Source organism: Bubalus bubalis, chromosome 11 (assembly GCF_019923935.1).
Source record: "Bubalus bubalis isolate 160015118507 breed Murrah chromosome 11, NDDB_SH_1, whole genome shotgun sequence".
In the NCBI taxonomy this organism is placed as follows: Eukaryota; Metazoa; Chordata; class Mammalia; order Artiodactyla; family Bovidae; genus Bubalus; species Bubalus bubalis.
Genome location: NC_059167.1, coordinates 83,439,301 through 83,454,334, shown reverse-complemented (window position 1 = coordinate 83,454,334; position 15,034 = coordinate 83,439,301). Strand labels below are relative to the sequence as shown.

The window sequence follows — 15,034 nt, the reverse complement described above, 5'->3', positions numbered from 1 at the left end:
TCTTCACACACATTTTCAAATTACTGGGTCATATTGGCTTGACTGCTTGAGACTAGTATGTCACTTTAAACCAGAGGACAGACCTACAGCTCAGACTCAATGTGATGGGGAAGACAAGATAATCAAACACCTCAACAGCAGAGGAACATGTAAGTCACAAGTCAAGATCAAAATGATTTACATTTTAGCTGGCTCCAGAATCATGGTAGAAATGAAATCAATCACAGACAGACTTAGGATTCCAGAAATGTAAATCGTTTTTAATATATTTAAAAGCACACTGAAGTCTCGATTTATAAAAATAAATACATAATATGACAAATTTATTTATGATCCTGGGGCTCTTAGGAGGTTGAACTCTTTAACAGATGTGATGTATCACTGTAAAACATAGTAAAACATACATGATCTGTTGTACACCCAGAAGCAGATTCCAGTTGTAAAACTAAAATTCCTTTAAGGATCACAATGAACACAGATCAGTCTTCTGCTATAGAAATCATGTCCAGAGCTGGGCAATGAGGGTGGGCCCAGGCACAGCAGCCTCTGACCAGCCAGTCTACAGTTAAGGAGCCAGGGCAGGAAGGTGCAGCCCTTCAGCTCACAGCACCACCCTGCAGGCCAGCCAGGCCCCTAACTGCAGAGTGACTGGCTCCCTCAAGGGCTCCACGAGGCACCCAGCCTCTGCTGTCTCTCTGAAACACAGGAGCGCTATTTTGTCCTTACCTGTGGCTCTGTCTTAATTTGGGAGCAGAAAACTGAGAAGGTGCATTCATTGAATATTGTCATTATAACACTGAATGGAAATTATGATCCTGTCATGGGTGCTGAGCTGACAATGCAAGAACTCACACTGGGCTTTCAGAGATGGGAGAACGGGTGAGTGAGCATGCGCATCTGAGGTGGGCAAGAAGGGAGTGCTTTCTCCAACCGACATGCTCTCATGGGCAAGGAGTCTGGCCTAAAATACCTGAAAAGGGGTTGGAGAATCAAGTTTTTACCCCTGTAACACACAACATAAAAATAAACGAGAACAAAAATCCAGTCTTGTTAGTAGACAGCTGAATTGCGATTAAAACCTGAAATGTTTCTGTGTAATTGTCAAAAGGCTGGAATGTATCTGGTACAGTTTAATCTGCTGTTGTTTCTTTGGCTGTCTTTCAGTTTGATCAACAGAAATGATTTTTGACACACTCAATCCTATTTCCCAGAGCACTGAATTCCTGTCATTTTTAGGTTGGCTAGTTTTCCTTCATCAGAAAAATGACCCCAACAACCTTCCTACGAGTGAGGGTGTACTTCTGAATAGAAGAGTCCTTCGGCTGAGATGGCATCTCCGAGGCCCACAGTTCGAACAGGATCTTTACACACCAGCACTGGTGTGAAGTGGAAGGACACGCCCTCCCTGTGCCATTCGACCACTGGCTCATTTGGGTTTAACACAACCCTGGAGCCGGCCTCCAAACGGGAGGTCATGAACTCGAGGGGTGCCTTCAGAGATACGCGGTGGGTGTCTATGGTCTCCGTCGCGCAGGCCTGTGTCGCAGCCACACGGGCGCCTGCAGCCACGGCGGCCAGCTGGTTGGCCCAGTGTCCATCTACAGTCGCCAGGATGTGGTAGGCCAGTGTGTGGAAATGGATCCTGCTGAGGTCAGAGGCTCTGCTTTCACTTTTCCCATGTTCCTTCAAGATCCAAAAGAGGATGTCGCTGACCACGCCCACATCAGGAACACCATTCCAGGAAGAAAGAGAAGAGTGAGGTCCAGATGCCGACTGGCTGAGAAATAACAGCTCCTGTTCATTCAGCCCCAGGGAAGTCACGGCAGGAAAGACCTGCTAACAGAAACAAAATGGGGGTCTCTTTCTGATGGACACCTAGCTCCTAACCTCCTAGGACATGGCCAGTGACGGAAGTTAAGGAGGGAAGGCAGGGCCATCTTCCTTCCTTCCCAGAGGACTCCCTGCCCCTGAAGGCACTGAGTGACAGATCAAGGTCACTATCTTGGCTCTCACACCTCTAGCTAGACTCCACTAGACTCCACTCGCAATATCACACAGTAACCGGGAAGGTGCAGTGATGCTGTATTAGAGCCAGCCTCCTGTTACACGCTGGAGGACAAAGCAGAGTGTGTGCACTCTGGATTCCTTTCCACAGTGCCCAGTCTCTGCCTCGGCACATGCAGCAGAGCCTCTCACCGCTGATGGGGCCTGACTCTCAGTTCCCGAACATCAGCAGGTGTTATACCCGCACAGTGGAGAAGAGCCCACCCCACAGCCAGGGTCGCGAGGAGTGCGCCTCGTGTCAGATCTAAGTTTTTTGAGCAGGTGTGGGTTAGGAAGACTGTTACGCGATAATAACACTGTGGAAAACAGCACCAAACAGGTGCCAGGTCTTCTGTTTTGAGGGGAACCATGATGTCCACCTCACTATCTTTCTTAATTAGCACTTCCTTCCTCAGAGCAGGGACTTGCATAAAGTGAATGTTTGTGCAAGAGTGATGAGCCCTGTGTGTATTTATATAAAAGTCAGGGGTGCTCATGTAACAGCACTTCTGTTTGCCGTATGGTCTATATCAGATGTCACGCTAACGGCTCTATTTCACTCACTCCTTGCTGTAAAGCTCTGAAGGAAGGAGGGGTTGGGAGGGGTTGCCTCCACCTTACAGCTAAGGGGACTGAAGCTTAGAAAGGTTAGGTAGATAGTTATGCAGAAAATGAAACAAACATGGCTTTTTAAAGAAGTGAAAAAATAACCTCAAGAAGAGAAATACATGAATAAAAATCATACTGAAAAGCACCAGGCGTGAACCCTAATGTAAATTGTGGGCTCTGCATGACGACGACTTGCCAGTGTTGGTTCACTGTGACAAATGTCCCTCTGCAGACGGGGGAGGCTGTGGCTGGGGGCGGGGGTGCGAGAGCTATGCGGGAACTCTACATCCTGCTCACTTCTGCTGTGAGCCTAAAACTGCCCTAAACACCTTTCACATGTTTGACTGATAAGAAAGCACATTTAAAAATCATGTTTCAGCAGCAAATATATGAGGAAAAGAGCACTGCAAAGAAGTAGAAGTAAACCTGTGCTGTGCTCATGGATGCTAACTTTGCAGGATCAAACTGACAAATGCTTTTTATGCCCCAATCTAGCAGTTCAACTTCTGAGAATGTATCATCCACATGTACCTGGTCATGGGTCGAATTAAACTCATGTAAAAGGTTACTCACTGCAGCGCTGTAGGAACAGAAAAGGTCAGTGAGCCAAACACTCAGCTCTGGCTGGCATTAAAGACCCTGCGTGCAACACGGCTGCTTCTACGCACGTGGCAGCAGGGAGATGACTCTCCATGTGATGACAGAGAAAACATCTCCAAAATGCATCCAGTGGAAAAAAGCAAAGTGCACAACAGTCTATGCAGTATGCTATGCTATCTTTTGGGATAAAGAGGGATGAAATTATAAGGCTCTTCCCCATTTGCTTATATATGCACACAATGAATCTGGAGGGATGAGACAAAACTCGTAAGGAGGTTACTAACAGTGGGTACAAGGGCAGGAGGAAGGGAGACTTCACTGTGCATCTTTTAATATTTTGTGACTTTTGAACCATATATTACCCATGAAAGACGTTAAAAAACAAGAGGTTAACTAACCTGCCTAAGTTCACAGAACTAGAGAGGGCAGGCAAAGCTGGCATTCCAATCCTGGTTTTCAAAATCTGTGCTCTCAAGCATCCCACTCTTGGATTTATCTGATCATTATTACTGTCCAAAGGCTGAACACCTGGGGGCCTGATGGCAAGGGAGTGAAGTGTCCCCCAAATTTCCTTTCTCTGAGCTTCCTGAAGTTCAACTGAAAGCACCGGGGTTGGGTTTTTGGTTTTCTCCTTTGGGTTCCACTGCAAAAGGGATTCACTTCCAACCTCCCCATGCTAGAAGGAGAAACACACACTACGAACCCATTGGTAACACACTCCATGAAACACATCAAAATCAGACTGATTATAGTTTTTGCAGCCAAAGATGGAGAAGCTCTATACAGTCAGCAAAAACAAGTCTGGGAGCTGACTATGGCTTAGATCATGAACTCCTAATTGCAAAATTCAGACTTAAATTGATGACCTAAATCAAATTCCTTATGATTATACAGTAGAAGTGACAAATAGATTCAAGGGATTAGATCTGATAGAGTGCCTGAGAACTATGGACAGAGGTTCATGACATTGTACAAGAGGCTGTGATCAAAACCACCCCCAAGAAAAAGAAACACAGAAAGGCAAAAGGTTGTCTGAGGAGGCCTTACAAATAGCTATGAAAAGAAGAGAAGCGAAAGGCAAAGAAAAGGAAAGATATACCCATCAATGCAGAGTTCCAAAGAATAGCAAGGAGAGATAAGAAAGCCTTCTTAAGTAATCAATGCAAAGAAATAGAGGAAAACAATAGAAAGGGAAAGACTAGAGATCTCTTCAAGAAAACTAGAAATACCAAGGGAACATTTCATGCAAAGATGGGCACAATAAAGGAGAGAAACAGTATGGACCTAACAGAAGCAGAAGAATATTAAGACGAGGTGGCAAGAATACACAGAAGAACTATACAAAAAAGATGTTAAGGACCCAGATAAACATGATGGTGTGATCACCCACCTAGAGCCAGATATCCTGGAATGTGAAGTCAAGTGGGCCTTAGGGAGCATCACTACAAACAAAGCTAGCGGAGGTGATGGAATTCCAGCTGACCTATTTCAAATCCTAAAAGATGATGCTGTGAAAGTGCTGCACTCAATATGCCAGCAGATTTGGAAAACTCAGTAGTAGCCACAGGACTGGAAAAGGTCAGTTTTCATTCTAATTCCAGAGAAAGGGAATGCCAAAGAAATGTTCAAACTACTGCACAAATGCACTCACCTCACACACTAGCAAAGTAATGCTCAAAATTCTCCAAGCGAAGCTTCAACAGTACGTGAACCATAAACTTCCGGATGTTCAAGTTGGATTTAGAAAAGACAGAGGGACCAGAGATCAAATTGCCAACATCCATTAGATCACAGAAAAAGCAAGAGAGTTCCAGAAAAGCGTCTACTTCTGCTTTATTGACTATGCCAAAGCCTTTGACTGTGTGGATCACAGTAAACTATGGAAAATTCTTAAAGAGATGGGAATATAAGACCACCTGACCTGCCTCCTGAGAAATCTGTATGCAGGTCAAGAAGCAACAGTTAGAACCAGATATGGAACAATGGATTGGTTCCAAACTGGGAAAGAAGTACGTCAAGGATGTATATTGTCACCCTGCTTATTTAACTTCTATGTAGAGTACATCATGTGAAATGCCGGGCTAGATGAAGCACAAGCTGGGATCAAGACTGCTGGGAGAAATATCAATAACCTCAGATATGCAGATGACACCACCCTTATGACAGAAAACAAAGAGGAACTTAAGAGCCTCTTGATGAGAGTGAAAAAGGAGAGTGAAAAAGCTGGCTTAAAACTCAACATTCAAAAAAATAAGATCATGGCATCTGGTCCCATCACTTTATGGCAAACAGATGGGGAAACAATGAAAACAGTGACAGACTTTATTGTTTTGGGCTCCAAAATCATTGCAGATGGTGACTGCAGCCGTGAAATTAAAAGATGCTTGCTCCTTGAAAGAAAAGCTATGACCAACCTAGACAGCATATTAAAAAGCAGAGACATTACTTTGCCAACAAAGGTACTGTCTAGTCAAAGGTATGGTTTTTCCAGTAGTCATATATGGATGTGGGAGTTGCACCATAAAGAAAGCTGAGTGCTTTTGAACTGTGGTGTTGGAGAAGACTCTTGAGAGTCCCTGGGACTGCAAGATCAAACCAGTCAATCCTGAAGGAAATCAGTCCTGAATATTCACTGTAAGGATTGATGCTGAAGCTCCAATACTTTGGCCACCTGATGTGAAGAACTGACTCCTTGGAAAAGACCCTGATGCTGGGAAAGATTGAAGGCGGGAGGAGAAGGGGGTGACAGAGGATGAGGTGGTTGGATGGCACCACCGACTCAATGGACATGAGTTTAAGTAAACTCCAGGGGTTGGTGATGGACAGGGAGGCCTGGCGTGCTACAGTTCATGGGGTCACAAAGAGTCAGACATGACTTTTTAGTTTAGTTGGCTAAACTGAAGTAAATGAACCCATCAGTAACTCTGCCGTCTTCCTAACTTAGCAGGAGATCCTGCTCCAGGGCAGTCCTGGCTCCTCACTTGGATCTCGTGGACCAGGTCTGGGTGAGATGACACCCACAGCACACTGAGCCCCGAGTACTGCCCGTGGGTTACCTGGTGCACAATGGTGCTCATGAGCTCCTTGTTGGTCATGCTGGCCAGCTCCAGGTGAACTGGAACACCTGTAGGGATGTCAGAAATGGAGGTCACGACCTGCAGAGACAAGAGGAGAGCACTGCCATCAGAAACAAGGAGTCAGGCAAGAGAGAAGGATGGGTCCAAGAGGCAGTGCATCCTCATGAGAGCTCCTGGCTACACGGGTGACCACAGTCTCTGTGGACAAGGGAGGCTTTGCCCAACAGGGACAACTAGGCTCTGCAGGGAGGCGCTGGGGTTAAGGACTTGGAGTGCACTGGGAAACCCCCCTGAACGTTCACACAGCCAACCTCTTCCTGGGGACCTAAACTGAGCAATCGGCTTCAAGTGCTGTGTGAATCTGCAACACGCTGATGTGAATGAATGATATGGAAAACATGAAGGACACAGACCACAAACACTGCAGCCTGCAGCCATGTTTGGTTTAGCACAGGAAGCAGAGGCTCAGGCAATATGATGTTCTGACCTGTCCTACTCAAGCTGCCGCCTGCGCCTGGAAAAACACCGTGAGGTGCCCTGCTGGAGTGGGAGGCAGGCTTCTTGGCTACCACGACCCATACCGGGAGGCTGGGACCTAGGGCAAGGCAGTGCAGGCTGCAGAGGCCGAGAGAGGTGGAAATCCGAAGGAAAACATGAGCTGCCATCTGTGAAATTCTGTAACGGTGCCACCATTACCTCCAAGAGCCTCTTCCTCTGGAACTCCTTGCTCTGTCCCTCCATCATGTGCAATCCAGAGAGGACCACAAGGTCTGGCTGAAACTCCTCCAGGCTAGACACAAACACCTCCAGCATATTCATGGCCCCGTTGGAGAGGTCGTGGGAGAAGATGAACCGGTTGGCATGGGGAGCTTTTAACTGGTCCCACTCCTCCCCTAGAAAAGCCCAGTCAACACAACGGGAAGAAAAGGAAGAAGCTTTGAGTCTCCGAGCTGTGTGGGGAAGGCAGGACCCCACTGGAGCCTTGGCTCGGGGCAGGCGGGCCTCTGGATGAGTGAACCCCAGCTGCCATGGCCTAAGGGGAGCACAGTGCCACGGCCAGGACCGTGGTTGGCAATGAACCAGAAACCCCAACCCCACAAAAACACAGTATGGGTGCTGTGTGCCTTTGTCAAGGGCTGGCAGGGTCATGCCCCTCGAGTCCCAGGAAAGTTCTGTCCCCTCAGCCCTCATACCCAGGAGCCCCGGTCCCTCCCCTCCCAGAGCATGACTCCCAAACCCCAGTGTGCAGCACACCATGCAGGCCTGCGTGCAGGACAGGCTGCCTTTCCTGAAGCAACTTCCACTTCACGGGTGCGCCCTAGCACCTGTCACTTCGTTGGGACCTAAGGAGGCTGGAATTCCAAGAGCCAGGCCGACCACACCCCACCCCCAGCCCTGCTGCCCAATGGTGACTTCTGGGCATTTGATCTGGAAGCTAAGAGTAAATGGCTGCTCCAGCCTCCTATGAGCAAGCTTCTGTGGAATAATGACTGTAATAAGGAATAAAGACTAAGTTCACGTATTATTCCCTCCCTAAATGGTTGCTGATTGCTCAGCCCAAGGTGTGCTCCCGCTACTTTGAGGATCCAGTGGTTTTCCTTTACATGGTTTGATGATCTATCACTTTGCTTTGAGTTTTCTACTGTTTTATCTAGTGTTCAGATCTGTATCATTACTCATCTTTGGGCCACATCCCCACTCAATACTGTGTGTCTTTGATTCCCACAACCCAGTCACGGCCCCCTGCAGAGCCTGCCCACTCAGTGTTCACTAATCTGACCCAAGCAGGAGGAGGCCAGACCCTCCCCAGCTGGGTCCTGGGCAGCGGTAGCTGGGAGTCTCTGCAGCTACAGGAGTGCCTCTCAGCATCGGCCTAGTCAGAACCTAGTTTTTAATGTGCAGACAGCAGCCCCCTGTAGATCCTGGTGTGCAGTTAGGTGGTGAAGTACCAGTTAAGATGCCCCCCCACCCCACATACACACAGCTGCCACGCACCCGAGGGGAGGGTGCTGGTGCCTGAGTCCTAAGGGAGGGCCGGTGTGGGGGCACGAGGTTTTTCCAAGCTCACTCTGCACCACACCATGCGGATCCCACATTCCTCTCCTTAAAGTCCTGAAAATCTCAAAACTCAGCGTAAGGGCTGCCTAGGCAATTCCTTAGAGGCCACGTCCCCCTGAGCACCAGGGGAAAGCAGTCACCCCCAGCCTGGGGTGCTGCCAGAAACTGGCATGATTTATGACCTGTGTTTACACAGCTTTCCTTCCACATGAAGCATCTGTCCCATTTACAAAACTGAAGTCCATATGATGAAGCGTAGTTTTTCATTGGTTTCATCATTTACTGGCTATTCCTTCAGAAAGTTTTTCCCAAGGCAGACTAACCCTGGCAGAGGGTCTCTGTACACTGCAGGCTGATCTGTCCCCTGGGTCAGCGCCCCACTTCCTTCCTGCCTCCGCTGGGCCTCTGTGTGTTTTTTTTGGGGGGGGGGGGGGGCGGGGTGGTGGCAGCCGTCCTCCCCTTGCTCAGCTTTACTGAATCCATTCCTCTGAAAAACATTTTATATGTGGGACATATGTATAAAAATCTATGAAAGCAGGAAAGAAAACATCACCAATTTCCTAAAACCTGATGTAATGGTTATATTTGTTAAAACACCACATTCCTTTCTTAACTCCTCGCCCATATCTTATTCTTTGTCCAAAGAAAATGCCCCATGGTGATCCACAGAGCAGATGGCAGCATTCCCCCTCTGCTTCATCTCTGAAGACCCAGTGCAGGGGCCTCACTGAACTGCCACCTCCGAGCAGACTCAATTCCAGCACCTTCTCCCCCAGGCCACTGCTGTATTAGAGGACTCGGCACGCGACTGTGCCATCATTTATTCAAGAGTCCATCTCCTGTAGTGATGTGCTGGCTGGGGAAGGGGCCCGTGTCTTCTTTTACGAACACACTTCTACTGACTCACACCACACCTGGCATTCAGCTGCAAGACCGAAATCAGCAAAGGAACAGTGAGGAAGAGGACAGACCCATGACTCAGGTGCCCACAACAAACCACAGGGGTGTGCGTCCTAAACCAACACGATTCTGTACAATGGCAAAAACACGCAACACGGGTATTCTCTGCAGGACAAGACCTGGAACTGCTACTCAGACTGAAAGTGTGCAGAAGCACGATCTAACTCAACCTAGGAGAGAAGAGCCACACAGCATTCAAAACAAACGAATCTCCTCAGCAGAAAGGAGAGGGAGGCAGAAACAAACATGCTTCCACAAGGCAAAGACAAGGCGGGGTGTGGAGAGCTGACCGCTGCAGTGTCCACAGGCCTGATGGAGTGGCTCGAGAAGCAAAATGACTGAAACGTAGACAGAGTGAGCTGTGATAAAAGTCCATGCCCTTCTTTTCTAGGTTTTGAATTTATTTCCTTAAGTGATTCCTTCTCTCAGTTTATGATCCTGCCCTTCAGCCAGTAAGTCAGCAAAACCAATGCAGTGACTCACTGGCCCAAAGCCTGAAAATAAGCTTCTCTGAGGAGGTCTGGTGGGAGAGAAGGGACAAATGTTGACAAATGCTGACAAATGCCCTCTGGGAATTTACCCATCTAGGCTAGAGGTGCTGGGGATGGATTTATGTTGAGAGAGCTGACCTGAGGGCTGCTGCCACCAGACTAGGTTTCCTCCAGAGGCTGATGAAAATGCAACTTCACACTGAGCTGACTGGAAGGCCGCTGCTTAGTACTAAGAAATAAGGCACGGAAAAGAAAAACGAAAGTGGGAAGCTTGTAAACCCAAGGATGGAAACAACTTCTTCTCAAGATAAGCTGTGCTGTCTTCTTTACCACATACAAGGCACAGCTGTCAAATACACCAAAGGCTTGGTGCTAGTTGTCTCCACTCCGTCATCACCAGGGACGATGACTGCAACAGGGACCACAGGTTCTGAAGGGAGCACCAACAAAGCGAACACGAGACGGACGTGGAACTAGCAGCAGCGGCAGGAGCGCCCCAGAGGCACACCTTCAGCCGCTCTAGACCCTTCCAGTCAAGACTGACTCACGCCTTTCGCTGAAGCAGTTCACTGCTCACCACCACCTTCAGGCACTGAAAGCCATTACTCTGCTCACCCATGAAAACTGAGAGAAACTCCAAAACTGTGCAGATGGGAACTGCCCAGTCCAACATTCTGGCTCTAATTTTCAGACTCTGCCCTTCCTAACCCCCTCAATTCTACTAAGCATCCAAAAGAGAAACAGAAACAATTCTTTTTTTGTACTTGGAGGAAGGCGTAATTTTTAAGATGCACTATATTTTATATCTTAAAGTCAATTACTCTAGTAGGTAAGAGTTTCTTAAGCATCAGACTTGGAAACACTTGGCTAATTCTTATCAACTAAGTACTGCTTTTAGGTACCAATTAGTCTATTAGATGCTTAAATCTTTAACTTGAGTTAATAATGTGATAAATCGGAAATTCAAGAGTTTTGTGCACAGGACAGACACAACAGCAAATACATGGACTCAAATAAGCGATTAAAATACATTCAGGTATTTAGGATCTCTCAGAAATCAGATGTGTGTTCTGTTTAACACATAAAATCTAGTCGGGGTAGGGTAGGATGGGGTGAATTTAGAATTCTAAATCTTGCAACATTATATAATGGGAAATAGTATGTGTTGTTAAATATAAAACACTTCCACTAATGCACCCAAAGGAAAGGAAAATCCTTCAAAGGAAGTTTGCCAGAGGCCTGGAATTAATCCTGAGCAGCCTGGAACAGCTGGCCAGCAAGGCTGAGGACAGAACCCAGCACAGAGCTCAGAGATGTTACCTGCCCTTCTCTTTTCTTCGTAATGAAGGAAAACTTTATATACATGTGTTTCACACATTTTCATTTAAGGTGCCTGCTCTCCTACCGCCTGATTTCTCTTGGGTTCAGATCAATCATACTTGAGGACCTGGGAACTTTATTCAGTGTTGTAATACTCTCCATTACTCTCCCTTGAGACAAGGGCCTGTATCAGCTCCGTAGGATCAGGGACCAGGAAACGTGTGGTAAGGTAAGAACAGGGCCCTGCCAATTTACAAAGAAACATTTCTAGCACATTCATACCCCCAACCTGACAACACACAGCCTCTGACCAGGCTTACGCCATTACTTACTCATTTCCTCTTACCTGCTTGATACTCTAAAATGAGGTGGAACTCATCCACTTCCTGCAATGACTCTGGTGGGACAAAGACATTGTCATCAAGAAGCTCATGCAGCTTTGGACCAACTGGACCACAAAGAAGAACCTGGAGACAGGCAATATGAAGTCTATCAGGAGATCTGCCCCCTTCCCGTGAAATCTGTTCAGTAAAGTACATCCAGCACTTTCATTTGTTTCAACAAAAACCACTGGACTCCAAATCCAATTCTGAAAGCTTTTGGTTTGGAGGTATGGACTGGAAGAGCTCCTACCAGGGTGCAGGCCTGGAGGGTATGGACACAAAGTACCCAGAAATGAGAAGCTGGCAAAAGACCCTTGTCAAGCATCCACGTGTGTTACACAGGCACTCGTGCGTCTGCTGAATCCCAGGCACTCTGTTAGGGGCTGACTGTTTGTTCCCCGCCCCTACCCCTGCCCCCCTGGTTTCCGTGTCGAAGTCTAACTGTCAATGTGATGATACTGGAAAGGGTTTTCAGGAGGTAAATGAGGTCATATGGGTGGGTTCCTAATCCAATCGGACTGGCGGCCTTAGAAGAAAAGGGGGAGAGAGATTGCTCTTTCTCCACTACATCCATTAAAGAAAGGCCCTGTGAGGACACAGAGGCAGGCAGCAGTCTGCAAGCTGGAAAGAGAATGCTCGCCAGGAACCAGCCCCTCCTGCAACTGTGATCCTGGGGCTGTCCAGTCTCTAGAACTGTGAGAAAATGAATTTCTGCAGTTCAAGCCACCTGGTCTACAGCATTTTGTCATCAGGGCAGCCTGAGAAGACTAAGATGCACTGTACCTCACTTTCTTTTCTTTACTGACTCACATCCTATGTAAGCAAAGAGATACTGGGTGCTGTCTGCTCAAAGGTGCCAGACAAAAGCAACTGGTTGACTTGTACACAGCATAGAAAAGAGCCTCAGGGTCACAAGACTCTAGTCAACCAGTGACCTAACTTGTGGGGGCAGGCTCCCTACTATACTTAGCTCCTTGTGAACAGCACAGACTTCCCAGCAGAAGAATTAAAGAGCACTTCAGTTCATTAAGTTTGGGGAGAGGTATGCTGCAACTTTTAAAAAATATTTTCTTGAACTCCAACCTGGGCCTCTTCCTGGCAGTTCCTTCTAGAAGTCATTTCACACCTTCTGCTATTTCTGCCATGCCAGCTCTGGCCCCACTCATGACCAGGCCAGACTCAAAACCACTGAAGCATGAAGGCTTGGACCAGGAATCAAAGGAAAGTCCTTAGAGATGATCATCACCATTTCAGGTTTAATATGCCCCACCAGAAGCTTCCAAAAGTATTTTTACTTGCTAACTAATCACTTGTTTGTACAGAGGCATTTTCATGTGTCTAAGAAATCCCAGCTACTGGGCAAAAATACATCTCCCTCTCCTTGACACATGTCTGCTGTTTGCCAAATCTGAAAAGTCTCACCCCTGTAATTTTATTTATTTTCTCTAATTCTTGGCTAGAATTTTGGCTTCCAAGGTGAGGCAACAAGGGCCAGATTTACCCTCCTGTCTGAAACAATAACAACAAAACAGATAAAATACATGAAACAACGGTTTTCAGAACATTTGGGCACTGGGCAACAAAGGACAGTGATACCTATGAAACAGAAAAAAACTGAGCGAGCCCTACAAATCCCTCTGCAAATGAGCCCAAAGGAGTGTCCAGATGCATAGATGGTCAATACCAAAATCAGACCGATTTTATTCTTTACAGTTGAAGATGGAGAAGCCCTATACAGTCAGTAAAAACAAGACCTGGAGCTGACTGTGACTCAGATCATCAGCTCCTTATTGCAAAATTCAGACTTAAATTGAAGAAAGTAGGCAAAACCACTAGACCATTCGGGTATGACCTAAATCAAATCCCGTATGATTATACAGTGGAGGTGACAAATAGAGTCAAGGGATTAGATCTGGTAGATAGAGTGCCTGAAGAACTATGGACGGAGGTTTATAACACTGTATGGGAGGTGGAAACCAAAACCATCCCACAGGAAAAAAAAAAAATGCAAGAAGCCAAAATGGTTGTACAAGGAGGCCTTACAAATAGCTGAGGAAAGAAGAAAAGTGAAAGGAAAAGGAGAAACGGAAAGATACACCCATCTGAATGCAGAGTTCCAGAGAAGAGCAAGGAGAGTTAAGAAAGCCTTCTTAAGTGAACAATGCAAAGAAATTGAGGAAAACAACAGAATGAGAAAGACTAGTGATCTCTTCAAGAAAATTGGAGATACCAAGGGAACATTTCATGCAAAGATGGGTACAACAAAGGACAGAAATGGCAAGGACCTAACAGAAGCAGAAGCTATTAATAAGAGGTGGCAAGAATACACAGAAGAACTACACAAAAAAAGATCTTAACAACCTGGATAACCACGATGGTGTGGTCATTCACTGAGAGCCAGACATCCTGGAGTGTGAAGTCAAGTGGGCCTTAGGAAGCATCACTACGAACAAAGCTAGTGGAGGTGACAACATTTCAGATTAGCTACTTCAAATCCTAAAATGATGCTGTTCAAGTACTGCGCTCAATATGCCAGCAGATTTGGAAAACTCAGCAGAGGCCACAGGACCAGAAAAGGTCAGTTTTCATTCCAAGCCCAAAGAAATGCAATGCCAAAGAATGTTCAAACTACCATACAATTGTGCTCATTTCACATGCTAGCAAAGTAATGCTCAAAATCCTTCAAGCTAGGCTTCAACAGTGGGTGGACCAAGAAATTCCAAATGTACAAGCCAGATTTAGAACAGGCACAGGAAACAGAGATCAAACTGTCAGCGTCTGCTGGATCATAGATAAAGCAAAAGAATTTCAGATAAACATCTGGCTCATTGACTACTCTAAAGCCTTTGACTGTGTGGATCACAATAATCTTAAAGAGATGGGAATACCAGACCACCTTATCTGCCTTCTGAGAAACCTGTATTCAGGTCAAGAAGCAACAGTTAGAACCAGACATGGAACAATGGACTGGCTCAAAATTGGGAAAGGAGGACATGAAGGCTGTATATTGTCACCGTGCTTATTTAACATCTATGCAGAGTACATCATGAGAAATGCTGGGCTGGATGAATCACAAGCAGGAACCAAGAAGCTGGGAGAAATATCAATATCCTCAGATATGCAGATGACAGCACCCCTATGGCACAAAGCAAAGAGGAACTAACGAGCCTCTTGATGAAGGTGAAAGAGGAGAGTGGAAAAAGTTGGCTTAAAACTCAACATTCAAAAAACTATGACCATGACATCTGGTCCTATCACTTCATTGCAAATAGATGGGGCAAAATTAGAAACAGTGTCAGATTTCATATTCTTGGGCTCCAAAATCAATGTGGATGGTGACTGCAGCCATGAAATTAAAAGACGCTTGCTCCTTGGAAGAAAAGCTATGATCAACCTAGACAGCATATTAAAAAGCAGAGACATCACTTTGCTGACAAAGGTCTGTACAGTCAAAGCTATGGTTTTTCTAGTAGTCATGTGCAGATGTGAGAGT

General features: G+C 46.4%; 1 protein-coding gene across 6 annotated transcripts in view; it reads right to left on the bottom strand.

Annotated features, from left to right (window-relative positions):
• Nucleotides 1–233: 233 nt before the first annotated feature.
• ADPGK (ADP dependent glucokinase) overlaps nucleotides 234–15,034 on the bottom strand; it is a 31,086-nt gene continuing 16,285 nt past the window's right edge. The window contains exons 4-7 of one of the 6 annotated variants that reach the window (XM_006056893.4): nucleotides 11,505–11,625; nucleotides 7,026–7,222; nucleotides 6,309–6,407; nucleotides 234–1,836 (exon numbers count right to left, since the gene is read on the bottom strand). In XM_006056893.4, coding sequence (XP_006056955.3) covers nucleotides 1,282–1,836; nucleotides 6,309–6,407; nucleotides 7,026–7,222; nucleotides 11,505–11,625 — 972 coding nt within the window. In that variant the 3' untranslated portion in view covers nucleotides 234–1,281. The remainder of the gene's footprint in view (nucleotides 1,837–6,308; nucleotides 6,408–7,025; nucleotides 7,223–11,504; nucleotides 11,626–15,034) is intronic. The other 5 variants (XM_006056894.4, XM_025296197.3, XM_025296198.3 and 2 more) reach the window with 5 other exon arrangements.